Below are 27,347 nucleotides of genomic sequence, written 5' to 3'. Positions count from 1 at the left end.
GAAATATGTTTCGTAAGAGCAAAATAACCCTAATGTCTTGTATTTCTCTCCCTCTATCCAGTAAATGCTGAAGTTAGTTTGATGTTAGAAAGTTACGTACTAAGACCTAGACATAAAGAGTTTGACAAGGATAAGAGAAGGTAGCTTAGGCAACTTCCTAACTCCCTTCCAGTTAAATTTTATTAAACCTAAATTTAATAGCAGACTACAACAGCTGCCAACAAGGGCTCTGGCAAACTTTACAAATGTGAGCGAGCTCTAGGGCTACCAGCATCAGCACACAAATTCTGATTCAAGCTTAAAAATAAAAATCAATTTAAGAATAACAAACCCTCCTGAAATCATAATTTGGTTGCTATTGTAATGGATGTCTAAACATTTTAGAATTTTTTTTTAAGCCAGTTATAGTTAACTTGATATGAGATTGCTTTTTCTCTCTACAGTACAAACTCAAGAAGAATTTTTAGTTATATGGACTTCTAGATATTCCAAGAAATTCACCAGTAAGGAGGGAATCAAGTGTACACTACAGAAGATTTTAAACAACTGAGGCTACTGCACTGTAAAACAAGTACCACCTGTTTTCAACTCTTTTCACTTTTTTGAAATTATCCTTTCTATGCTTACACTTGTAACTGGAAACACGTAAACATAAAAGTTGGGCGGGGGGGGGGGGCGAATATTTACTTGAGGTGCTCAAATTTTTTTTCCTGATTATTATGATAAAAAAAAAAAGGAAATTACTCTCAAAATCTGAAAGACTGAAAAAGACTTCAGCAGAAGCTTAATCTCTCATGCATGCAAAACTCCAGTATCAGACATCACATACGCCCACTTTAGAACCCAGTCTAACCACACTTCATACTGCAAACTTATTCTCTTTCTTTCATTTGTTTAAAATCCTATGCGAATCTGGAAGCACATTTTGCAGCCAAACTGATTATCCAGGTGTCTAGGAAGTCATATAAAAGTCTTAATCATTCAGTAGAAAGCTGCCTTGACCACAATCTCTAGTCAGCCACTGAAAACTTAGCTGGGTAGAAAAAATAAACTGTAACCCAGACAGTGCCCACCATGGCTTCTTCCAGTATTAGCAAGCCAGTGCCAAATATAATGATGCGAACTTGACACAACAATCCAGGTTAATCTGCAGCGGTGAGGCTTGGCAGGCTTCCAAAAAATCACTTACCCTAACACTGAAGATCTAGCCCCATTTTAAATCAAATTAGATCATATGTATGAAGAATGCTAATTATGCAAAGTAATTTAATTCAGCATTACTAACATTGCTGTTAACTTTGTTCTGCATCTTACCATCATACAGTCTGACTTAAAAAAAAAAAAAAGAAAGAAAAGAGAGAGAGTGCCATGCCATCACCTCTCAAGGGAAAGAAATAGCACGACGCAAGACAAGGACAGCCAGATCTTACCTCTGAGGTTTACGAATATCCCAGAGACCCACACCTTCCTTAGAGTTGGCAGTAGCCAGTAATCTGGGTTCTACTGGATTAAACATCACACTGTGAAAGGCTGATGGGTAGTGTGCCAAGCAGAAGGGCTCTGTTGAAAAAATTGACATTTCAGACATAAGAACAAACAATGCATACAACTGTTCGATGCAATGAGTTTGGCAGCTTAATATGGAAACAGCATAACAAGATCTGGAGATATGGAGACATGTTCAAACCATTTCTCAAGCTGACACATCCAAAGCAGTATAAAAACCGAGGTTTCAAAATCCACCCACGTATACATTAACTTTGTCTAAATATGGAAAAGGACACATACTGGATTTCAAGACAATGTTTTGCTTATGGAAGGTTATCAGAGTTTAAAACTAGCCACTTAAAGATAAAGTATTTGAATCTTCTTAAGGTTCATGACCAAACAGTCATCTAACAAGGACTACACAGAAGGGGCTTCTGGAAGTTGCCTAGCAATATATATACCTGGAAGCTTCCAGAGCCATTGATGATCACCCAAACTGTAAATGTAGCAGCAATTGCTTATATGGGAGAATAATATTACAAAAAATGAAATAAAGTTTGTGTGGAACTCGGCTCAAAGCAAGCTGCCAACCCCGGGGAAAAGAGGCCTGCCACCTCTTAAGTGCTGTACAAACAGCTGTACAAGTAGACAAGAAGGGTGTTCCTCTTGCATAAAAATGGTAGCAGTCGGCTTTTGCTGTTCAGACAGAGTTAAAAACATGCTCATTCAGACTCCCTCCCTCTCAGCTTGATTAGTAACAAGACTGTGTTTGGCCTGCTACTCTGTCCTATTCATTCTGTCAAAATGCTGCCTCCATGAAGAGTGGGAAAAAGCCTTGACTCTGTAATCCTTCTCTGTATCTTTCTGCTAGCTTTATGGCTTTAGGCACAGGCTAATTCTCTTTGTTGTGTGTATCTTTCGTGGCATGCTGCCACTCTTTCACTCAACTAAGAAACAAGAATCAATGCCTGTTTTGAGCCAGGGATTATGCCAGACTTCTCCGTTCACTGTTTGCTTTGATGCAACCACTGTGTTGCTCACGTGCTTGGGAGACTCTCTTACTGCCCTTATTTGAGCCACTGCGTGCAGGCACATTTAGCCCCACAAGCACCTCCGCAGGTACTTCATTTTCTTTCCTCATATCCCTCATTAAGACATAGAAAACATGGTTAAACAGATAACCCTCCCAAATTCCCACTACCTTCTGAAACTACTGCCCATCAAGCAACTGAGACAGAATTAATGTTTACTTGTCCTGCCCCTCTTACGCTCTATTACAAGCTTTTTGTCACAGAGACTTTCTTTTTTAGTGTCCATTTAGCAGTGATCAAAACAAAGGTCTCTGACCACGGCTGAAGCTCACTGGTGCTATTAATTGTCACAGGAGGCAGAGGTAAAGGGAAGAACAGGAGCAAACTTTTGTTCTGCCAGCCTACCCCAAGACTTTAGAGATTGCTGTTGGTCTGCCAGCAGCTCCAAATAAGGTTTAACACCAAAACTGACCTTCTACATTCCCATCATCAAATCAGATCCCTGCTGGGACATAAAAGACTGTGTTATTAAAATGGCAGCCCCCACTGAGAAGCAATGGCCTGCATTAGCTGAGTGGAGAGACAACATCAGATTGCCAAATAAAGGAGTTGTTTTTTAAAATAAACTTTTAATTTGTGTACGTTTCTTTAGTCAAATCATTGTCACTAATTACTGGTGTTTTCCTTCACCCCTTTATTATAAATAGCCTGGCCTGGTACCACGGTTTTCTTCCAAGATATCAAAAGTTGCCTTTCAGCCTGTCAAATTAAAGAGAGATTACAGGAGCTAAACTAATGAGGCACTAAGTCACTTTAATGAAAAGTAGGGGGATTACTTTTTTTACTGTTCTTTATGCTCATTCACAATTTTAGCTCTTATACACTGGAGTATGAAAATGTTTCTCAAGGGAGAAGCTCAACACCATATCCAACAAAAATTAAAAGTGGGTTTATAAAAATTACTGCATAAATCACTCAGCAGTGAAAGACAGGGAGAAAAAGAAGGGGAATGAAACTCCCTTTCCAGCTTCTTTTAATGCACTACTTTAAACTAGGAGGTTATTTGCAAGATTTTAATGAGCTGGCCACTCTGGGTAACTAACTGTACTTACACACTGGCAGGCATAGCACCTATTCCCATGACAATACCACTGCAGGATTAGGGGATTACCCCAGTGACAAGCATTATGTTGTACTAAACATTGGCAGGGCTCACATAAATGCTGACTCAGGACTCCTATATAAACAGGCAAAAGCCCTTTACTTAAAGTTCAGAGAACCTAAGACACTGCTCCAAAAAATCCCCAAATGTACCACAGCCAACACTTCTTCACTCTATTTTCACTGGTGCAGCCTTGTCATGGTTTAACCCCAGTCGGCAACTCAGCACCACACTGCCGCTTGCTCGCCTTCCCCACCAGTGGGATGGGGGAGAGAATGGGAAAAAAAGTAAAAACCGTGGGTTGAGATAAAGGCAGTTTAATAAGTCAGCAGAGGATGAGAAAGTAACAATAATAATGATAAAAGAATAAACAAAGCAAGTGATGCACAGTGCAATTGCTTACCACCCGCTGACTGATGCCCAGCTAGTCCCCGAGCAGCAATCACTGCTCCCCGGCCAACCCCCCCCAGTTTATATACTGAGCATGAAGTCATATGGTATGGAATAGCCCTTTGGTCAGTTTGGGTCAGCTGTCCTGGCTGTGCCCCTCCCAGATTCTTGTGCACCTGGCAGAGCATGGGAAGCTGAAAAGTCCTTGACTAGTATAAACACTACTTAGCAACAACTAGAACATCAGTGTGTTATCAGCATTATTCTCATACTAAATCCAAAACACAGCACTATGCCAGCTACTAGGAAGAAAATTAACTCTATCCCAGCTGAAACAAGCCTTCTCATTCAAAGTCTCAGCAACAGTAAAAGGAGTAGCAAGGTTTAACTACAACAAAGAAGGACAAACCTCACTTCATACAGTTTCAGAAACTCAGATCAGATTGGACATTAGATTACAATACTGAGCAGCTTCATACAGATGCATTTAAGCATCCAGTCACACCAACTGTTGACATCCACTGTCAGCAACAGGTAGCTCTCCTAACAGAGGCAGACCTTTACGGTGTAGAGTTCAGGAGAAGGCAATAAAGGAGCATTTCACCATTTCTAATTTGGAAGCCATATTCAGCATCTGTCTCATCACTTGGATATTACGAAAACAGAAAAATAGGGATGAAGTGACACTTGGATTTACCAAAGGTAAATCAGTCACATCAGACTAATTTGATCTCTTTCTTTGATAGAGTAACTGACTTCTTATACAGGAGAAAAGTGGTAGATCTAATGAGGACTAAATTCATATGTGGTATAGTATCAAATTTAGGTACAGGCAGTTGGGATTAGCAAAGGGAGTTGTATGGGGTAAGAAACTGGCTGAAGGGAAGGCAACAGTTCACTGTGCTAGTGAGGGACTTCTGAGCAAGGCAGAGGTTATTAGTAAGTTCTTCAAAGACAGAGAAGAGACATTATAGATATTTTTATTACAGTCTGTGATGTACATATACTGTGTGCATTGTTTTTCAGAACGTTTTAATAAAACTACCAGATGTGAAAAATATAAGGGGTATCACAATTGCAGAAGAGAATCAGATTCACATATTCACATTCACACATTCACAATAAGATTCAGACTACTGCAAATTGAATGCAGTGCTAGTATGTTTACATTTTATTTATACAAAAGCAATAGGCCTGGGGTAGGGAGGGCATCAATAAGCAATCTACTCCAAGTATTCTGGTGGGGCTTATCAAGAAAGACCTAATTCTGGTCACTCACATTCAATAAAGCCCTCATAATACTAGTGGCTCTAAAAGACTCCTGTGAGACTATAAAGTATGTCTTGTTTCAGCTTTCATTTCCTAGTCAAAAAGGGACAAAATGGCAGTCTAGAAAGTTATCAAATTCACTAGGTATGGAAAAAGCTAATTCAGTTAAACAGCAACGTTGACCCAACAACTGGATTTCAGTGCCATAGACAACTTTCCTGTAAGACCAGTAGAAACTATGAGTTGAGACAATTGCGTTTAACCAGCTTACAAAAAAAGATGGAAGTTTATTTTAGCTATGAAGGGAGGCAACCAGATTCTGTACTCCTGCAGATTGCTCAGTTTTAAATTCTCAGCTTTGTGTTCTTTAGGGTGGGGTAAACTCACAACTTCATTTACTTAAGTATTACTTAAGTGTTCATATTCTGAAATTCAATTACTGAAGTATTCTTCTCCAAATTTATATAACTACAGTTCTAAACTGAGATTCTTCAGCCTTAAAACTGCAGCTGTAAAAACACAGATTGCAGTGTTTTGAGAAGCTGCAGGTTTGTTACATAAATCAACAGTATTCAGTTCTGTTTTAGAAAACAGAGATTGAAGTAATAATTCAACTTCCCTGTTATCACATAAGGGCTCTAAGTTTCCACACAACCAGAAAACATTACGCATAAGAACAATTATCAGTGTGACAGGGAAGTATATAAATAGCTTTGGAAAATTATTTAAATCAAAATAACAGCTTTCTAAACACGCAAAAGTTTTTTATCCCAGGCTATAGACAAAAACAACAAAAAAAATCCACATTCCTAATTGATTTGAAGTTTAGCAAGACGTTTTTATTAAAGAAACATATCCTCCACTGCTTCAAGTTAAAACCTGTCCATACCAAGTTCTATGCTAGCCTGCACTATATGCTGATACTTTATGAAGTCATTTAAGACAGTAACGCTGAACTGTAAAGACCAGGGCTTGCCTATCACCAGCCACAATAATTATGCCTCACTTTCACCCTTCTCCAACACTCCGTGTCTTGATTGTCCCAGGTAAACATAACTTTTCCCTTCCCTGCCTTGCCCAAATTCTTGCTAAATCAATGATCTTTTCCATCTACAGATCTCACCTCCATGGGAAGACTCTCGGATGTCCCAAATAAGAACCCGGCCATCATCTGATGAACTGGCAAAGATGTTGTCATTTACTGGGCTCACTGAAAGGCCGTACACTGCATCTTCATGGGCAAACACATCCAAGGTCTCAGTGCTGGAAAAAAGACACACAGTATTATCATTCTTCCTTCTTCTGCTGTTTTAAAAAGCAAAGTATTTACAGCTTTATGTCCCTAGTAATACTTCGTCAGGTTTATGTAACTTCATAAGAAGACCCTTGTGTTTCATTAGAGTAAAAAACAAACAAAAAGCCCATGTAGAATGACCAAGATGTCACACTGTGAGGGGAAAAAACCCTCAGACCAAACCCCACACATTAAAAACTTCAGAAACTGCAAGATGCTATGGAAATCATGTTGTATTAAATTAAGCTTGGGAGGTGGTAATGGGAAAGGGAAGGAGGTCTTGGGACCTGTGGGCTAAATTTTTACTACTTAATGTAAAAAGGAAAACAAGACAGAAGTTCCTTCTTTAATACAGGCTTCTGTATCGTTCAAAAGTTCAGCTGAAGCTTACAAAAGTGCAACTTTCCAGCTGACTTTTTTCATAAGTTTTCTTGGTTCCTCAGGATAGACCAGACCTATTTTTTTCCATGTAGAAAAAGCAGCAAAAAAGAACAAAATAAAAATAACTCCCCCAAAAGTACCTAGATTTCAGGTATTCCACAGCTATAAAAAGGCAAAAGCCCATTCTCCGCTCTTTTCCCAACTTTCTAGATCATTTAACAAGGAGGAAACAGTGGCATGGAGAGGCCAAAAGCTAAAATACTAAGACAGAAGATTCTGGGGTTGTTTTATTTCTTTGGCAAAATCCCTTTATTTCTTTAGAGAATACATGCTGTATACAATCCCCATACCTCATGGAAATGCCACCAAAGCGATCACACGTAAAATCAGTGTTTTGCTCACATGCCAGTTCACATAGTGACAGATCTACTAATTCTGTCTCATGGACCATTAACAGAAAGGCCAAAAAAAGCAGTATCGGAAAAAGCCATTTAAAAGTATGAAAAAGCAGTTGATAGACCAAGTGTTATCATTCAAGAAGACAGAGTAATTTTCTATAGAAATCAATCAGAATTCAGTGTGTCAGACTAGTAAGGTTTCTTTCAGAAGATCATGCAAATAGCCTTAGAGGAATGAATTCTGTAGGTATTACAACTGGACTTAGCATACCTTAAAAAAAAAACCCTGATAACAAAAGCAAGTTAAAAATACATACATATCAAAAAGACTTGTTAAAACATCTAAGCAAGACATAGCTGGAAAAAAAGTGTTATATAGAAAATTGTCAAGGACAAAGATCTTGTAGAAGCTTGAAAAGTCAAAACACAATGAACGCCAGCATCTAAAATTTTGACATTTCCACATTTAATTAAAGAAACAACAAAACCAAAAGACCAAACAAAAAACCCTCCCCAAACCAAACAAAAAACAGACAAAAACCACCCCCCCAAAAAAACCCCAAACCCCCAAAAGTCAAACCAAATCAAACTTGGCAAACAACATAATATTCCTGAGAAAGCATTAGAAGAGTAAGACAAAGTTACTTTTGCCCAGCTCTCATGTAAGATTTATACAAGAAGTAGATATAATGTGTGATGAAAGGCAGATGTACACTGATCAGTTCAATGAAAAAGGCTTTGGACAAACCTAGCAAGAAATATGTCCAAATTAGGTTAACCAGGAGTCAGGCAACTCAAAAACATTTAAGGTTTTATATTTCTCTGTTCTTACATATATCTCTTCCTGCTTTTTCTTTATATTTCATTTTCTTGAGTTCATGTTATTTAAACGGTCATTACTTAAAACTGTAGAAGTTATTAGTACAGACCAAAATTTTAACTTCTACGTCAAAAGCAGTAAGCTCAAAAGACATGATATCTAGAGAACTCCTGTCTGATACATTACCACTACTGTATTAATTATATTTTGACTAACAGCCTAATTTTGATGTAGCACAACAAAGCCTAAATCCCAACTGCTTTGCAATTTTGGTAAAAAATAAGTATCAAAATAAATATGCTTCACATTAGTGAAGCAGGAGAATCAGGCAGCTGCAGCCAAAGTTTTGAAAGGTAGCTAGGTAAGCCAAGCACTAGCTATCTTAAATACAAGTCAGGTGAGTGTTTTGAAAAACAAAACAAAAAGCCCGCATGTGCCACAATACTTGTATATGTGCCAGAATAACCTGGCTCTAAAGTTAGTCAGAACCTACTATGCTGCTTGCAGGAGAACATATGTATTTAATAACCATTCTCTTTCCCACAGTCAAAGCGATGCAGAACCCAAGTGCTGAAAAAAAATGGGGTGATGAGGAATACTTCATTCCAGATATGAATTTAGATAAACACAAAGCATGTTTCAGGATTATAACACTGTGCTCTTCTCCCATACCATTAATTTAAAACAAAAAGTGCCTCCAGTAAGTTGACATTAAGTGAGCTCTTGAAGCAGTGGAAACACAAACTGTGTTATTTACCTTTCAACATCATGGAGTATAACTTGCTCATCATTGCCTATAAAGAGAAATATAAACACTTAACATCATGTTCCAGTGGTTAAAAAGCATTGTAATGAAAAAAATAAAAACCAATTTTTTTTTAAATCATTTTCTCTTTTGAAAACAGAACTGAGGCAAAGACAAGACCAGTTGAGTTGCCAAGTGGTCAGCCCTCTACTCAGTTATGTGAAAGGCTCCATGTGACATTTCCAGTCATGATCAAATGCACCAATCCATTCCATCTGCTACTGCTCAACAAATAACTCTGCTTAACTGTGTTACTGATCACTGCTCATTTTGAACTTGAGTTTTGGGACATTTGCAGTAAAAAAAAAAAAAAAAAAAAAATTACATGAAGCACCAAAACACCTTTAACTCTCATGCAAATAAGCCCTTCTTCCTGCTCAGAGGATGCTCCATAAAAAGATAATGTAAGGTGAAAAAGATGCCATAAGCAAAATGCAGTGGGCTCCCAGCTCAAATGCCGCCAGTTCACACTGTCAGTGTTCAGGCTTTTGCAACCACTGAGAAGGCACAAATGTGACAGCCAGTGTAATTTCTTTTGTATTAACAAAAACCAAACCAAGTAACCAGACAATCATATCACTTTTCTTTGATCACATCCATTGAATACAATGGAAACTAACCACATGCATGCAGACTAAGAGGGTCACAATTACAAAGTAATTCCACTGGCTCATGCAGTGTTTTTCAAGCTATAGCAACAGAGTGTTTTTTTAGTCTCTGCACTGAATATTAATTTATCTAATTTGGCACCTCCTCTTTAGAAATATTTAAGGAGACACTCATTTACATTTAATTCAGAACAAAAAACCAGAAAGCCCACAAAGTCATATTTTTATGCTCAGTATGTCTTTGTAGTTGCGATATCAAGTTCTGAAGCTTTCCTAATGTACACCAAAGCCAGAGGTTCAGAAGGAGCAAGATTTCATGTTATGCTTAAGTGTTCAGTTGACTCAGTCTTCATTTATCCCATAGACATTTCAATTTGTATTCTGTCCCAACAGAAGAAATGAGAAAGTTTCTCTTTGACTAATGAGGCATGAGATTTTTCTACATCCATTTGCTCTTTGCACAGGCTCCTAGTTAAATCGTGCCAGCCTTAGATTACTGCAGTAGCTCATCTTTTCCATGGTACAATAAACAAGTCACTTATGTGTAAGTGTCCTTTGATCATTAATTGCAATGGAAACTGCCCATTATACATTACAGGGAAGGTTTATACCTAGTAAAACCACTCTAGTGCCTATTTATTTCACCAGTGAAAAATGTAGCCCAGTTTCTCCAGTGACAAAATTTCCACCAGCAGACATTCCTGCTTCTCACTCTCCATACAGTATGAACACAAGAATCATTCTAGATGCCTGGCTTCAGGCCTCTAGTCATCATGGGATCAACCTTGGCTTCCATCACAAGCTCCAAAATGGGAAAGAAAGAACGAAAGGAAGGTGGGGTGTGGAATAACCACTGTTTCTCTCTGTTCTGCGTGTGGGAGGAGAAGGTGGTGACAAAAATCTAACCACAAACTGCTTGGTTGCTTCTGGTAAGGATTCATCCCTGCAGAAAAGGTGACTGCTGTTCAGCCCAGCAGGGTTCCCACTTACAGCGTTTTACTTTAACGTAGGAGAGTTCATTCTTCATTGAGAATAACTGGGTTGTAATTGTATATGCAACCCTCCCATTTATAATCTCTCCTGTTTTGATAACTGCAGTTACGATGATCAGAAAGACAAGAAGTATCTGCCATTCCCTTCAATTATACCTGTGAGGATGAAATACTGCAGAGCACATACAGAGGAGCACAGTTAGGGTGGCCTAAACACCATTATCTGTCACATCAGGCCTCTACAGAAACAAATTCAGTTCCCTGTAGGTTTATTTCAGCTTTTCATATACCTAACATTAAATGCAAAAAAAAAAAAAAAAAAGGTCCATGCAGTTTACTAAGAGGGGATCTTTCATTTCAAATGCTGCTCTATTCTCAGTGTCCATGGACAGAGAAGGGCAACAGTATTCTTCAGGCATGGGAAATTCTTTGGTATCTTGAGACAGGTTTTTTTCCTCCAGAAATTACATGCAAAACACTGTCCACTCAGTTCCTGCCTTCCATTTTTGTAATGGCGACATGTGGTACATGCTACACATGCACTCCTTCAAAGCAGAGAGCTTTGAAATTCCTTGGATGCAATTCAATTTGTACTGAAGTGGAAAATCCTTTCTCCTCTGCTATCAAGAGCTACTTTATGAAAAGGTCATCAGATCCTAAGTCATTAGTCATTGGCAGCTTTATTTACAGAATGAATTGTGCACCTTGTGCTAGTTTCCATACTCTAATTTTTAAGGTTTTTTTAAAGTATTCCGACTGCCATGATCTGAATACAACTCCAAGTTCAGTATTGAGGGGGATGATGACCAATAGCTCTTAGGACCTGCAATTCTTTCAGACCTTTTAAGAATCTCCCAGAACATTGTTGAGTGAATAAATATGGTTAGCCCCATTTTACCAGAGAGAAAACAGATGGTACATCTAGGCCATGCAGCACAGTGACTCTTTACAAGGGATCCAAGAGTCAGACTCACAGCCTTTGCAGATGAGCTCTGTGAATCTTGGTGGAGCAGCTGAAAGAGTTCCTGACTCCTCCAATGGAAATAATTTCTGGCAGAGGCACAGTGTGTTTATGCAAACTGGAGGAGGAAAAAGAGATGAGAACGGCCAGTTTGTCTGTGCATCAGCTGTCACAGCTCATCTAACCTGGCATCTTAGCAAAAATCCACCATAATCTATGATGTAAATCTTTAACTGCAGGCGTTAACTGCAGTGGCAAGTTACAGTCAAACCACTCTGCTGCCTTTCCTGTGAAAACAGTAGCCTCTGACAGCAGGGCCCAATGGACAGAAGGTTGAGTTGGAAATGAGAAAATACCATTACAGCTGCTCCAGCAAGATTTGGCACAGTTCATTCCTTGAATATTCATGTAAGGTTCCATTTGTCTGAATTCAAACTAAAGTAAAACAGACTCCAGACCAAAATTTCATTGGAATCACTCATGCAGATACATTCATTTGAAAACAGTGAGGACCACTGTCTTTCTCATAAAACAAACAGCAGTCCCCAGAATCAGAAGACCCACATCACTATTTGACATTTTTGGGGTTTTCTCCACCTGAGAAGTATATTGAATCATTTCATCCTTACAATTTGACACCATCACAAGCTTTGTCATGCCTTTTTTTTCTAAGGGTTGTTATAGTTCTAAGACAGCGTTGAAGGATGGGAAGCTTCCACCATTCACATGCGCTTAGAATCAATTTATAGCATTGATTTGCAGTTCACAAGTCTTGGTTCAAAAAGGTAATGAAGGGCTCTGACCAAGTAGTCTCATAATATCCTAAAATAAGTCTAGCTGTATGTTAATTATAGAATCATAGAATAGCTTGGGTTGGAAGGGACCTTTAGAGATCATCTAGTCCAACCCCCCTGCAGGGAGCAGGGACATCTTCAACTAGATCAGGTTGCTCAGAGCCCCATCCAATCTGACCTTGAATTTTGTTTCCATGGATGAGGCATCTGCCACCTCTCTGGGCAACCTGTTCCACTGTTTCACCACCCTCACTGTAAAAAATTTCTTCCTTACATCTAGTCTGAATCTACCCTCTTTTAGTTTAAAACCATTACCCCTTGTCCTATTGCAACAGGCCCTGCTAAAAAGTTTGTCCCCATCTTTCTTATAAGCCCCCTTTAAGTACTGAAAGGCCACAATAAGGTCTCCCCAGGGCCTTCTCTTCTCCAGGCTGAACAACCCCAACTCTCTCAGGCTGTCCTCACAAGAGAGGTGTTCCATCCCTCTGATCATTTTTGTGGCCCTCCTCTGGACCCGCTCCAACAGGTCTATGTCTTTCCTGTGCTGAGGGCTCCAGAGCTGGATGCAGTACTCCAGGTGGACATACTTATGAAAGAGACAAATTCCTGGCCATTCTATTATCATGTCAGATAGATGAAATGAAGTACAGCAGAAAATGACACTGCACTTTGACAGTCTTGTGCCTTTTTCTTCTCAATGCAATTTTCCTTCCTACTTCAACACTTCAAAAATCCAGCGGTGAAATGATCCTAAATTCTAGGGATTATTACTCCAGAACAAGTACACGTCCACTTTCCTTATATTAACTTTAAGACAATTAAACTTTCTGTTAAAAAATGGATTTATATTAAAAAAGATGAAGAATATCAAGGCCAATTAGAGTCCAATGTGCCAACAGTTCTCAAAGGCAGACACTTATATAGTGAGGACTGAAATGAGGTCTGAGAAAAAGTGATCCACCAATAGATGGCAATAGCCGTTCATTAGCCATCTATGGGAGCATTAAAATCAGCTAGTAGCAGCAGAGGTTTTGCAAGCATCAGGCTCGAGTGCCAGAGCGGATGCAGGGTCTGCCCTCAGTACATCTAAGAGGGAATAACAAAGACCATGTTCCACAGTCAATAGCACAAGTAGGGGCAAACCGGACCCAGGATTCTCATGGTAGCTCAAGACACGATGCGCTTACACCAGGGTTTGGGAAAAGGAGCAGCATGACAAAATTGCAAATGTTGTACTAGCTAAAGCACTCCCTGCTCCCAAAGAACCTTCAGCTGCTGATTAAGGACACCTTCCAGATCCTTAGGGGACTACGGAAAAGACCTTTCATGTGGGGCAGGATCTCGCTTATGACTTCTACTCTAAGGCATTCACAATGCAAACTCCTGTGAAATCAGGGTGCTCTTCCTTCCTTACCTCCAGAGAACACTTTCGTATTGCCACTGTTGAAAGCCAGACAGAAGATATTAGAGTGATGCTCCCCTTTCAGCTGAACTGGTTTGACTCTTGAGTGGATGGCTTCTTCCATATGCCAAAGTAAGACCCGGCGGTCATCCCCTCCTAGAAGGAAGAAAGGAAATGTTCATTACTGCCCAAGCCATGTGTTAATTGATGACAAACAAGTTATTTTAACTCTGCAGTTATGCATAAAAGGCTTCGATGAAACCCTAATTAGCATAAAAAATGTTATACTTCACAAGGGTTTGGAAACACAGACACGCATTTACATTAAGATGCCATGCAGTCAGGTATTCAATTAATATTAACAAAAACAGAGGAATCAGCAGGAAAAGTTTGGATTAAACAGCTGCCATTCTGCCAGCACACAGTGACAACCTATAGCAACCTGGAGACTCAGAATTTTACTGGTATGTGAAATTCTGTAACAAGCTGTAGATGAATTACATGCCAAATTAACATACGCATGTTGGCAAAATGCTTCTACACCAACTCTTTGTTGCCCGCATCACTTATGTTATTCATGAAACGGGAACTTTTTTCCTTTTTCTCTGACAACTGTATCTCCTCTAGCAGTCTTTGCAAAGCCTTCATAGCATAGGTTGGCTACAGAACTGACATGTGGCCATAAAAAGATTTTACTGAAGCATTCAGAAGTCTTCAGCAAGCACAGTTATGTCACGCTTCTAGATCTGTAAAGGTTAAGACAGACATTTCTGAGGTGAACTCCTGACAGAGAGTAACTGGGGAAAAGAAGTTCAATTCTCCCTTGCTTTACAGCTTGCTGTACTACTTCTAATTGCTTGCCTAGGTGCAGTTCTCAGTTCAGAGCTCTATGCACAAATATATTTAATGCCTCCTTCTCTGTCTGGTAAACAGTCAGGTGTAAAATAAATATTAGACACTGTTCATGCTTTAATTCCATTAAACTATTGTTTATTAGGAAGAGAAAAAAATCAAGATACTATTGTATTGGACAGCACTCTCAACATCAATTTTGGATGCCTGTAAAAATCTGAACAAAGCTTCTTCAAGTGAGACTCAAAATATTTTTTTGTATCCATCTTTAATTAGAAACAAAAGAGAATGAATGGCATCACAAGTCAAAAGTGCCACTAGAAACATGCTGACTTCAGTTAAAACATTTTACTGCTTTTTTGCACAATCAAAAGCATAAACTCAGCACCTTCTGAGCTGCTATCCAGAAAGAAAAAGGCATGAAACAGAGACAAAAGGAAACTGAAATTAACTGTTCTGAAGTTTACTTCAAGAAGAGGTAAATGCATAAATAGAATTCATGACTACCGTTAATCAGATTTCTTAAAAGTTTTAATATCATATGATGCTATTAAGAAGTTTTCCCATGGAACTGAGTTATGTCAAACATCCTTTAAGTTAACAACCTCTCAGCCTTTAAGTCTGCTAACAGATTTTATGACAATCACTTTGATAGACAGTACAGCTGCATGTTATGCTTACCCATGCTCCATGAAATTCGTTGTGTATTCCTCCTCCTGATTTTGTATTTTACAGAGCAAACAAGTTAATACACGATAAAAAGATTTGTGATGCATTTGATAACTACTGGGAATAAGAGTCAAATGTGATGGGTCCAGAAAAACTCACAGTAATTTATGATCATCTAAAGTGATGGGAGCTTATATTCCTTTCTGTTTAGAAGTAGGAGGAAAAGTCGTATTTGCACCCTAGTGATTGCAGATGAGCTAGTAATAAAGAGACTTAGAAATACATGACTGCTGAAACATATGACCGCACTAGTCACACTAAAATCAAGAAGTGATTGTCACACTTGAAGTGGTTACTTTCCAAAGCTGCCAACAGCCAGGTCTTAATGTTAACACTACCTGGCAAACAACTTAAGAAACATTAAAGGCTGGTGAACACTGCTTCTATCAGACTACATTTATTGTCTTTCAAGACTACTGTAAAAGACATTTCAGGGCAAAACATAATAACATACTGTTGTTAATTGTTACCATAACAAACCAATTTGAAAACCCACTGCAGTAAGTCTACACATCCTCCTACCTGATAGCACAGCCACCTAGGTGTCTCACTTTAACAGCAAACTCCTATTCATTTCCACTACCCACCTAGTCCAGATATGAACAAAAATAATGAAGATAACCAAAGACCACAAACATTACTATGGTTTCCAGCGCACATACAGTATGGTGAGGGATAAATTGCAACCTTTGCAGAAAAATCTTTTGAGAGTGTTAAAAGCTGCCACTACCTTCTTTTTTTATACGTCCTTAGTGCCTGTTTCCTCTGCCTCCAGCTTAGAAACAATTCTTCCTACTGAATCCAAATGTCTCTCTCTTCCCAGACACCTAGATCTCCATGAGATTTTGGTGCACTATTGAGTATCCAACACTACAGCAGTCTGAGAACTATGTTTGCCTTGGTGGTGGCACATGTTCCACAGTTTAGGAGCTTCTAAATGCTCCTCACATTCATGCAATTCTGTCCTTTCCCCATCTACGTATTGTCTTGCACATACTTGTCTTTGAGAACTTCATGCCTCAGTTTTATTCCTCTCATACCCCACTGAGACAGAAAAATTTAATAAAATGATAATGTTAACTGGGTTGGAAGTGTGTTGCCTTCCAATTCCAATTCAGCTATTGCAGAAATATTTCTGATGTAAGGCCAGTTCCACCAGAAAGAAAAAGCCTTATCAATGTGTCCAGTCACAGAGAAGGATTTGTGGTAGAAAGACATTTTACCAGTCTCCACATCCTCATAAAACAGAACAAGAAGTGTTAAGTTACAGACAAATATATCCAAGAAAAGGCAACTCCTATGTGACTGAAACCAGGAGAGGCGCAAACCAGTGAATGCATTCTCCACTACCAAAACGTGACTCTTGGAACAAGAGGGAAGAAAGGAGGGAGGCACATATGTATGGACAGGTATACAGGGAGACAGCAAAGAAAATGTGAATATATAGAGCTTTTACACTCTGTAGAAAGGAACCATGATTCATCAGACATGAAGTGTATGCACATTATGCAACATAAGTTACAAGTCTGAGAATTATAGGAAACTCCAGGCCTATAGCATTCATTCTGTACAGCTGATCAGTGAATGCAGATTAACTAACACACTTTCAGTTTACAGTGGATTTATTGTGCACGTACACCAATTCTACAACACGTGAAGCAGAAGCCACTCAACACTTTTCAAAAAGCACTGGACCCACTGCACAAACTTGTGATAACTCCCCAATGCTCCCCAAAAGAGAATAACTGTATGGCACGGGTATGTTCTTGACATGATACAAAGCATAAACCCAGTACAACAGGTATGTTCTTGACATGATACAGAGCATATACCAACAGCAACAGGTTTATTACACATCTGGGAAACCTTGATATATGGCCTTATATGAAAATACCTTAGCTACCAGGGCTCCACATGTGGATTTTCTAGTAATTGAAGCCCCACGTAAAGTCTTGAATTTATAATTTTTCAGCTCATGGTGTCAGAAGTAATACGTTTGACATCTACAAAGCGTAAATAGCTTCATCTTATTTAGCTGATTCTGTTTAGTACTACATGACTGACAATTTGAAAAGTAAAAGTTTGTGTGACCCAGCTAAGAATCATACAATGCCATTCTACAGTTACTTTTCAGAAAGGAACCACACTTTAAAAGATGTAATTAGTCAAGTACTTCAGTGTTCATTACAGGTCAAACCTGCTTCCACATTCAAAACCAAAGACAGACAGGAAGAGATGTCAGACCAAAGAAGTATCTCTGGTCAGAGAGGCTGGAAATTTTATCACCTTCCCATATTACTCATGATGTAGAGAAGAGCAGTATTTCAGGTTTTTTTTACAAGCACACATGAATGAAAAATATATAAACACACACGTTTCTTCTCCTGCCCCACGTCACTGGAATACTTTATTAATGCTTTGGGCCTTCTGACTAATGTTGGTGAGAGACACGGGCAGGATTAAGGAATTCTACCCAGAAGATACATAACAGAACACACCTAAAAAAGAAAGCTTGCATTTCAAATCTTGGGATAGTTATCCTGAAATAGATTCCTAAGTAGGCAAACACTTTGTGTTTGCCCTTGACAATCTTCTAGTTCCTGTTGACCCAAAGCGGACCTCCCAAAAGAATTAGAAGCACATTGTCTTCTTCATGTTTTGCCTGCTTCAGAATAGTTTGTGCATGCTGCACACCCCAAGATTTGGGGGGGGGGGGGGGGAGAAGAGACAACACGACAAAACCCAAACCAAAAAAAAAACCCAAACCAAAAAACCCAGGAAGGGCTCCCCTCTGCAAAGTTTTCTTTTGCTTTGTTTTGGCTTGGGGTTTTTTTGTGGGTTTTTTTTTTTTAAAGAAGCACAGACAAACACTATAGGTAGAATATGCCTATTCTAGATAACTGAACAGGTCCCAAATGACTCAGCATGGCATGTATTTCAGCACAAACACTGCCTCCACAGTTCCTAAACCAAAGCATTCTAGTTTTGCCCTGCTTTTGGATTACTTCCTCCCCAAAAAGTTTGCTGATCTGGTTACCTTCTAGACAGGTAATCACTAAATTTTTACACAAATTTTGAAGAGTCTACCTCACAGCAACAGTGGTCTACCTGTAGTCCAGGACTGTTCTTACTAGTCCTAAAATGGTTCAAAGGGGGCCAAAACATACCCTTGCTAAAAGCGTATCTAGTCTAAACAGTATCTGCACAGCTCATGAAACACACTTGAGCTCTTGTATGCTAACAGAAGCACCTCAAAAATCACACCACTCAGGACTTAAAAACTGCAGTTTTAAAGTGCATTAACCTTGCTGATTGTGAACAAAGCTCAAGACCACTACTCCTCCTTGTCTCCCATATACCAAGTCCAGTCACTGAAGAACCTACATGGCAAGTGGGCAACACTTCTGAATCATAACATAAAAGATTAAAAGATGCTTCCATCTACTCAAGAAGTTGCACAAATAACAGAAAGTGGGATCGGATGGTATTTCAAGAAGTTGATCACTTAGTTGACCCTGGCCATGGGCAAAAGGCCAGACTGTGTCAGAATTATTCCCAGCAGATGTGTGCCTAGTTTGTTCTTAAAAAAACCACCACTGAGGTAGGTTTCACACCCTCCTTAGGCAGCCTATTTCAGTGGTTCGTTATCCTTGCCATTAGGCAGATTATCCTAATATCTAGCCCAAGGGTGCAGTTTGACGTTACATATAATCCCACTCCCCCTTGCCATGTGCTCCTGCTATTTTCCCTCCCATTGAATTCAGTGGTGATGCAGCCAGAGGGCGAGTAGGTTAAAGAAGTTGACCTGGCAGAAAATCAACTGTCAGACTCTCCCTCCCTATTCCTTCCCCGTGTTCAGATGCTTCCATCATACCAGCTTATGACTTTTAAGATATAAAAGTGCCACATGACAAACAACAGAGAGGAGAAATAAATGAATGAACTGCAGGATGAAGGGTAAGCGTAAGATCAAACAGCATCCTAAAATCTTTCTTCCTATAATTTAGGACCATTTCTTTGTCCTATGGCCAGTGGACAAAGAAGAGTTTAGAACTTTATGTAATAATAATTAAAAACACTTTTATGCAGCTTAAGACTTGCATGTCTACTCAGCTTTTCTTTCTGTTGACTAAATGTACCCCTTTCAGGCTTTCATTTTTCTAGACCTCTGATCATTCTTCATACCTCGTCTGAACTTTCTCTAGTTCGGCCACATCTTTCTCAAAATACAGTGCCCAAAACTGAGCACAGCACTCCACTGGAGGCCCCAACAGCACCACATAAAGCAGGATTACTTCACATGCTTTATCATGTCTGATGATATTTATGTTGTGATCTACTGTCACATTTGGAAACTCTTCTACATGACTATGGTCTAGTCTCCATAGTGTATCTGTAGAGTTGACCAGTTTTATTCATGTGCTGTAGTCTACACTTGTCCCTATCAAACCACATACCATTTTTTCCCTGGCAATGTCTCTTAATTAACTTTAAATTCAACTCCTATCCTCTGAAATTATTGCTGCCTTTCCTGGTATTCCCTTTAAATGTTATAATTTCTCAGACATTAATGAAAACATCGCATAGGAACTGGACCTAAGATCCTTCCTCACACAGAATTCTGCCTGATACAAAGAGGCTAAGATCAAGACTACCCCTCTTTAAAACGTACTTGATACACAATCCCCTTAATTCAGAAGTACTTCCACTACCTTTGCTAAAGTCACCTCATTCCCCTGTTTTAGGCTCATGCTCCTTCAGATTTACAGGGCAACCAAATGACAGATGAATTTCCAGTACTTTCTTGCATCCCTACAAATTTACAATCATAGAAGAGCTATTAATTTGTGCATTGTCTGGTGAGGGAAGAAGCAGCCGAGAGAAAAAGAACACATGCATGGATTAAGTAAGACTCAGATTACAGTACTTCCCAGAAGTTATCTTGACAGTGCAGTTTAAAGTAGGGGAAAAAAAGTGGGAGGTTCTAAAAAAGATACTCATGTTTGTTAGAGATAGCAGACATGAAAAATGATGTCGTCAGATAAACAAATAGGAAAACATATCCACCAAACTTGAAGATGGGAGAAAGCAAGCCAATTACACAGACTAAGTAAAGATGATTTTTAAGAAGTTAAATTGCAGAAGGCGATGCTTCGCATATCTGAGGGAAGAAGTCAGTTGCATATCATTGCATGGTGAATTTAATTTCCATGCATGGACAGTCATGTGTTTCTCAAACTGTTAACAGAAAAATACCACCACCTAGTATATAAAGTGTTGCAAAGACACATTTTGTCCGATGAAATCTTTCAACTCCATCCAGCAGCTAGTTTTAACTAATTTCAGCACACTTACACATTTCTTATATATTAAGCTTTCCTCTTCCCTTGTGTCATTCTACAGATAGGTCTTTTCTACTTGTCACATTCCAACTTCTCCTGAGTATCCACCTCCTCCTTTCATTTCTCTCAATTTTCTTTAATCCTTGTCCTTATGCCTGTCCCTTCTTCTAGCACTCCTGCCTCAAAACTTTAGTGTCTGTCTCTCTTTCTCCCCCTCTCTAAAGCGACACTGTTGAGTTTCACACAGGCATAGCAAAAGCCTACAGGCTGGCCCCCAACCCAACTTGTTGACCTCAACATTTCCACTTGAAAACATGGTTAGGAACAAAATTAATTACTATTAAATGTGTAATCGCTGATACAAGATTTAAAGATGTTAAGATACCAAAAAGTTTCAAACATGCTTTCAGAAGGCCTGCTGAGGCTTGTCTACACTGAAGTTCTCTCCAAAATCCTAACAGGAAAACTATCTGGAACTGTAATGTAAACCCTGTTTAAGCAGTTTGAAATGTTTACTGAAACAGTAATCGTTAGCCTTCCAGACTTGCTTCTGGGAGATATATCCCAAAAAAAGAAAAGAAAAAGTGGGACACATACCCAAAAAAAGCATAAAAGCATTCCAGCCAATACTGATGAGAACAGCACTAATTTGGATGCAGGCTAGCATTTAAATGGCATCAGTATAGCCACCATGAATGTACTGTATCAGCTGTACTTAAAACAGCTCTAACAAGGTCTAAGTTGTTAACAAGTCAATTAGCTGAAGCAGACTTCTCTATGTTAAGACTATACATATTACTTAAAACTGAATGACTGAAAAGACTGCTTGCACTCTCCCTTTTCACACACTCCAATATCCCTGTTAACTATCTTAGCTGCTATAAGCGCAGATGGAAGCATCTAACATCTCATCCTTACCTCAGCACACTGACTATTTTGAGGGAGGAGAGACCCACATGCCATCTATTCTAAGGCTTTATCTGCATTTGGAATCCTTCTAAAGTAACTCCTCTAGAAAACTTCAGATTAGAGGCAGCTTATACCCTTCCTTTATCTTTCATCTGAGCTCTCCTTCTTACTGTTTTTTCCTGCTTTTGCTATTTCTCAGAGTTTCAAGATTAAGTATGACCTTAAAAAAGGAGTGTTTTGAGTGCAATTTTAATGAAGCCTGGGCTTACAATGGCAAGAAATTTAACAGAGTATCCATAAATCTTTTGCCTTTTAATTTCTTATTCTTGAAGGAAGAACAAAGCACCTGCCTGCTATTGCTATGTCACATAAAGCATTCTAGATCTTGTGGTCACAGATAACATAAAACTTTGTTAAAAACAGTTACCATAATTAGGGCTCTTAATTTTCTCAGGGCATCAATACAAGGTCAGACTTAAGGTAGTCTGTTCTTAATTATCCCAAATTTGTGCACTGCTAACACATGTAACTTAAGTATCCTCTTCCCAAGCCTGCTTGGGGTTCTCTTTTCTCTTTTTTTTGGGGGGTTGTTTTTTTTTTTTTTTTTGTGAAATTTAGGACAGTAGAAATCTAGTACCATTTATCTCTTATTATCTCTTACATACTGAGGAAAAGCTTAACCCCTGTAAGCATTCTGTAGCTTCAAGAGAAGTTAGGAAACTGAAAACTGGACATAGTTTGAAAGCCTTCCTTTTACCTACACTTCTTTAGATGCCCACGTTATGGGAAATCTGCCTCCATTCTCTCACTGCACCTACCTTGACTCAGGCAGTTTGGACAAAATTAATTCTTAAAGTCCCTTCCAGCTCTCAACTTTTTATGCTGTACCTAAAGAATGGATGCCAACCTAGGTAAGTGCATCGATGACATGACAAGACCTGAAGTGCCTCCCGAGGCTTTCTTGAGCAAGAAGCACAGAAAATACTGATGGCGTTTCCATTACTTATTATGGAAAATAAAAAAGCAACAACAGATGCATTTGAGCTCCCTGTAGCACTTTATAAGTAGAAATACGTAGGTCTACTTACTACTGGAGAAGGACCAGTACAAACCAGCACATCAACTCTAGCACATCTGGGAACTTTGGAGTAGATGAATCAGCATTCCCTTCCAACACACACACACGTGTATGTACGTATATATGTGTGTGTACAAATATATGTATGTATATTCACAAGATAAATGGATGCATATCTCAAAAGTTACATGTGATTCTGATAACAGAATCCCTGACAGTAACACTAAGATCCTTCACGGACACTTATTCCAGAAATCACTGGACTTGCAAGTTTCTTCAGGTAAGAAAGTTAAATTTAGGAAGGTCTCGGTGTACCAGCTTCCACTCTACGTTTATAAGGTGTTTTTATTCTGCCCTTTTTAAAGGTAACCAAACAGCCGTAATAACTTTTTATCGAATCCCCGCGTTATTTCTGGAGTTACCACCGACACCTTTGTGTGACAGAGCCGGCCTCTGCCCAGGCACCAGGGCAAGGCAATAAGCAGCCCGCTCAGCCATGCCCCCACCACCTTCCTCCGCAGCCCCTGCCGCTATTTACAGCCCACCAGAGCGTGGCCGGGCAGAACCGAGACCCTCTGGCCTCTCCTCCACGCCGTGGCCGGTAACCGGGCCACTGCCCTCTTGCAAGCCGAGAGACCACTCTCAACAAAGCTGCCTCGGCCTTATGCCAGGCAGCTCTGCAATTCCGCCGCGGGCCGTGGCCCCACACGACAGGGAACGGGCCCTCCCCGCTGCAGCCCGGCCCCGGGGGAAGGAGCTGCCGGCAGCCCCAGCCCGCGGGAGGGCAGGGGAAGGGGAAGGGGGGCTGCTCCCTCCGCCCCGCTCCCCCCGAGGGCGCCGGGCCGCCGGGACACGACGCCCCCCGCCCGCGGCCTGCAATGGACACCGCGCTCAGCGGCCAGGCCCTCCCCGGGGCGGCGCGGCAGGGGCAGCCCCTCCCGGGCTGGCACCCCCTCCCCGCCGCCCCGAAGGGCTCTGCCCCCTCGCAGCGGGGCGCGGGGTCCCCCGGCTCGGCGGGAGAGGAGCGCGGCGGCCCCTCAAGGGCCGAGCCCTCGGGGCGCCGCGCCGTGCCCCGCCGGGGGCGGGATAGGCCCTCGATTCCCCGGCCTGTCTCTAAGAGCCGCCCGAGGAGAGCGCGGCCTGCAGCGCCCGGCCAGGCCCCGGCCTGAAGTTGCCTCCTTCCCCCGCCGCCCCTCCGAGCCCGGAGGCGGGGAAGGAGGAAGAGGCACCTGCGCCAAGCGCTGCTGGTGGGGGGGCAGCCGGCCGCCGAGCCCCGCCGCCCCTCCCCGGCGGGGGAAGGGGGTGCAGAGCCTTTCCCCGTCCTCGCTGTCGCAGCTGATGTCAAGCCCTCGCCTCCCTCCTACCTGACAGCATCCCCCCACCCCCACGGCTCCCTCAGCCCCGGGCAGGCAACGGGGGGGGGCTCGAACCCAAAAAACATCACCACGAAAATAATACCCCCCCCTCCCCAAAGGCGCCCTGCAAGGGGAGGAAGGAGGAACAAAACAAAACCCTACTCCCCTCCCCCAAAAGAAGATGGGGGGATGGGGATGGCCCCAAAGTGACCAGTCCCTAAATTCAACCGATCCGGTTCCCCGCCCGACACCGAGCGGCACCGCAGTCGTCCGTCCCCCCCCCGGCCAAACTCCGGCCCGGCCCCCGGCAGCGACCGCTGACCCCCGCCCGTCCCCTGGCGAGGCGGCCCGGGGCACGGCGCTGACAAATGTCACCGGCGCCCACAATGCACGCCGCGGGTTTGCTTCCCCTCCCTCGTCGTCCTCCCCCAAAATAATAAAATCCCCCTTTTTAGGGGCAAAACACGCGAGCCGGCAAATAAAGGGGCACCCCCAGCTTCCACTCCCCGCGCCCTGGAAACACTCTCGTAAAAACTTTGTCCAGGGCTTCCCCCCGCACCCCCGCCCCAATAATAGTAGAATTTAAAACCTGTCAACCATTTTAGATCTCTACTTGGGAAACATTATTCCCGGGCACCGGTGGGTTTGAGAAACGACTCGGAGCGCCGCCGCGGCTCCCCTCCCCCCGGGCCGCGGGGGAGGCGGCCGAGGAGGAGGAGGAGGAGGAGGAAGATGCTTTCTGGGGAGGGGGCGAGGGACGGGGAGCGCTCGCTTTACCTGAGACCAGCCACTGGCCTCCATTGTTGGAGAATTCAATGGCATTGACACAGCCGAAGTGGCCCAGGAGGTCCTTCTTGTAGAGGTTCCTGCAGCCCCGCAGGCGTCTCCGCTGGAAGTCCTGGGTGAGCAGGGGGTCCCCCTCCAAGCCCCGCTGGGACAGGAACCCCACCACCGACCGCATGCTGCCCCCCCGGCCGCCTCTCCTCTTCATGCTGCCGCCTGCGCCGCTCCCCGCCGCTCCTTCCCCCGCCGCCCCTTCCCCCGCCGCCGCCTCCCCTCCCCCGCTTCCCCCCTTGTTATGGTTATGATGATTTTTCTTTAGCCAGCCATGGCAGAGAGGTGTTAGACACTCCGCCGCTTCCTGATCCCGCTGGCTCCTCCCCGCTCCCCTCAGCAGCTGATCCTCAGCTGCAGCCCGCGCCTCCCCGCCGCCGCCGCCGCCGGCCCGGCTCTAACGCCGCGCCGCCGCTTTTTAACTCGCTCCTGTGGCGGCGCGGGGGGCACGGATAAATTCGCAACTCCGAGGACCTGCGGGAGGATGCCTCCCGCTGCTGCCGCCGCCGCCGCCGCTCACGGCCGCGCCCCGCTGCCGGAGGGGCGGCCCGGCCCGACCGGGGGGGCTTCCCGCCGCTCACGGCCCCGCCGCCGGCCCGGGGGGCGGGCGGGCAGGCAGGTGCCGCCCTGAGCGGGCGTCGGCCCCGAGCGAGGTGAGCGGGAAGGGACCTCCTCGGAGCCACGGCCGGGGGGTGCGGGGGGGCCCGCGGACAACTCACCGGAGGGAGGAGGAGGAGGAGGAGGAGGAAAAAAACCACCCCAGGCATGTACTGTGTGCAGTGGGGTTTGCCCTCCGTAAGTGGTGAGTGATTTCTGTGGGATTTCCAAATGCCATGTCTTTAGAATCTTGTTGATTTTTTTTTTTTTTTTTAAAAGACGATTTTTACCAGGCTCTCTGAGGTTTTATGCCTTGCTCTCTCCTGCTCCTACCTGAGCAACACTGAAAATAGGATTGCCCCTTCTCAAGTAGACCTCTCGGCAGCCCCAGAAGACTGTCGGAAATACAGATTAATTTTCTTCTCTTACCCTTCGGTATCAACAAAACCCCAAAAGGCAGCCAGCTAAACAGGTGGAACTGATCTGCGTTGTCCTTCACCGTTCTATGACACCCTAACCTGCGTGTTTACAGCAAAAAATCTCTCTTGTCTTTCGCAGGACCCTGTCCCTCACATGTAACGCCCGATGCTGTGTAAGACACAGGAGCGTCATTCGAAGAGCAATGGCCGGGAGGTGCAGCATGCAGCCCCCAGTCCCACCTCGCAGTGCCTGGCCACGTATTCCCCGCACACAAGGTGAGCGATTCCAGACCTGCGGCTTGAAGCTTTCGGGTGTGTGTTTCCCCACGGGCACAGGTGAATTTGCACCAGTACCTAGGGAAGATACAGTTTTCAGAAGGTAAGGAATTAGCCTGACAGTCCTGGTCTTCTCCGTGTGGAACTGCATCTGCTAGGAATTAGGAGTCTCCAAACTTTAAAACAAGCAAACAAACAAAAATCCTTCCTGACATAAACTGTGGTGTGGTAACATTGCTGGGTACTGTTTGCTGCTGTGTTCCAGTTACAGCTTTTCAGTAGAAATCGAAATTATTTCATTACAGAAAGTCAGTTAAGCACTTTGGGATTCTTCTTGGCTAAGATTATAGAAAGAGCATGAAATCCTGTAAACCATGCTGCTTAGTTGACAACACTATAGCCTTACTTTTAACATATAACAAAAGAAAATAACAAACTTTTCACTTCTAATCAGAATAAAAAGAATGTAAGAAAATGTAAAAAAAAAAAGTAAGAACATTTCTTATATTTCAGCTTTGTGTAGAACTCTTTTCCATATGTGTTATCAAAAGGTAAAAATATCATAATTTAATTAAAGGTATAATAGTAATTTGGGAGGACCATCCAGACACAGTCTGATAACTGTTTGCTGTTAAAAAGGTAAGTAACAATGTTAATATTGAAGTGGAGCACATGAAAACACCAAGATCTCTTCTGCAGCTGAGCTATATGAAGATTTTTTTCTAGTTACTATTGCTATGTAACATCTCTAGCAAGCCTCAGTATAGAGAGGCAAAGATCCTGTCCATCATGATTTATGTTTATTACCTTAGCTTCAGACGCAGGTAAATTGCACTGGTATAAATCATATTTTATAGCTCTCTTGCTTGCATGCCATGAAATTCTGCGCCATTACAATTATATCAGAAACTGTTGCTCACTTCTGAATTCCCAGCATAGGTAAGTGGCATTACATTTTTCTACCTATAGACTCTAAACTGACTCCATCAGCTTGTATTCCATTCTCTCCTCTGTAATTTTCATACAGCTCACATCACCATATGATCTGAGAGCCTTCCAGAAATACATTATGGAATCGTAGAATGGTTTGGCTTGGAAGGGACCTTAAAGATCATCTAGTTCCAACCCCCCCTGCCATGGGCAGGGATACCTCAGGTTGCT

At 42.1% G+C, this 27,347-nt stretch overlaps 1 protein-coding gene across 3 annotated transcripts in view; it reads right to left on the bottom strand.

Annotated features, from left to right (window-relative positions):
- Positions 1-25,051, bottom strand: part of DCAF5 (DDB1 and CUL4 associated factor 5) — an 80,817-nt gene extending 55,766 nt beyond the window's left edge. For all 3 annotated transcript variants that reach the window (XM_075712606.1, XM_075712607.1, XM_075712608.1), the window contains exons 1-5: positions 24,838-25,051; positions 13,808-13,951; positions 8,991-9,027; positions 6,464-6,603; positions 1,431-1,560 (exon numbers count right to left, since the gene is read on the bottom strand). In XM_075712606.1, coding sequence (XP_075568721.1) covers positions 1,431-1,560; positions 6,464-6,603; positions 8,991-9,027; positions 13,808-13,951; positions 24,838-25,051 — 665 coding nt within the window. The remainder of the gene's footprint in view (positions 1-1,430; positions 1,561-6,463; positions 6,604-8,990; positions 9,028-13,807; positions 13,952-24,837) is intronic.
- Positions 25,052-27,347: the final 2,296 nt, after the last annotated feature.

The sequence above is a fragment of the Pelecanus crispus genome, chromosome 6 (assembly GCF_030463565.1).
Source record: "Pelecanus crispus isolate bPelCri1 chromosome 6, bPelCri1.pri, whole genome shotgun sequence".
Taxonomy (NCBI): domain Eukaryota; kingdom Metazoa; phylum Chordata; class Aves; order Pelecaniformes; family Pelecanidae; genus Pelecanus; species Pelecanus crispus.
This window is presented reverse-complemented; position numbering and strand designations above follow the sequence as displayed.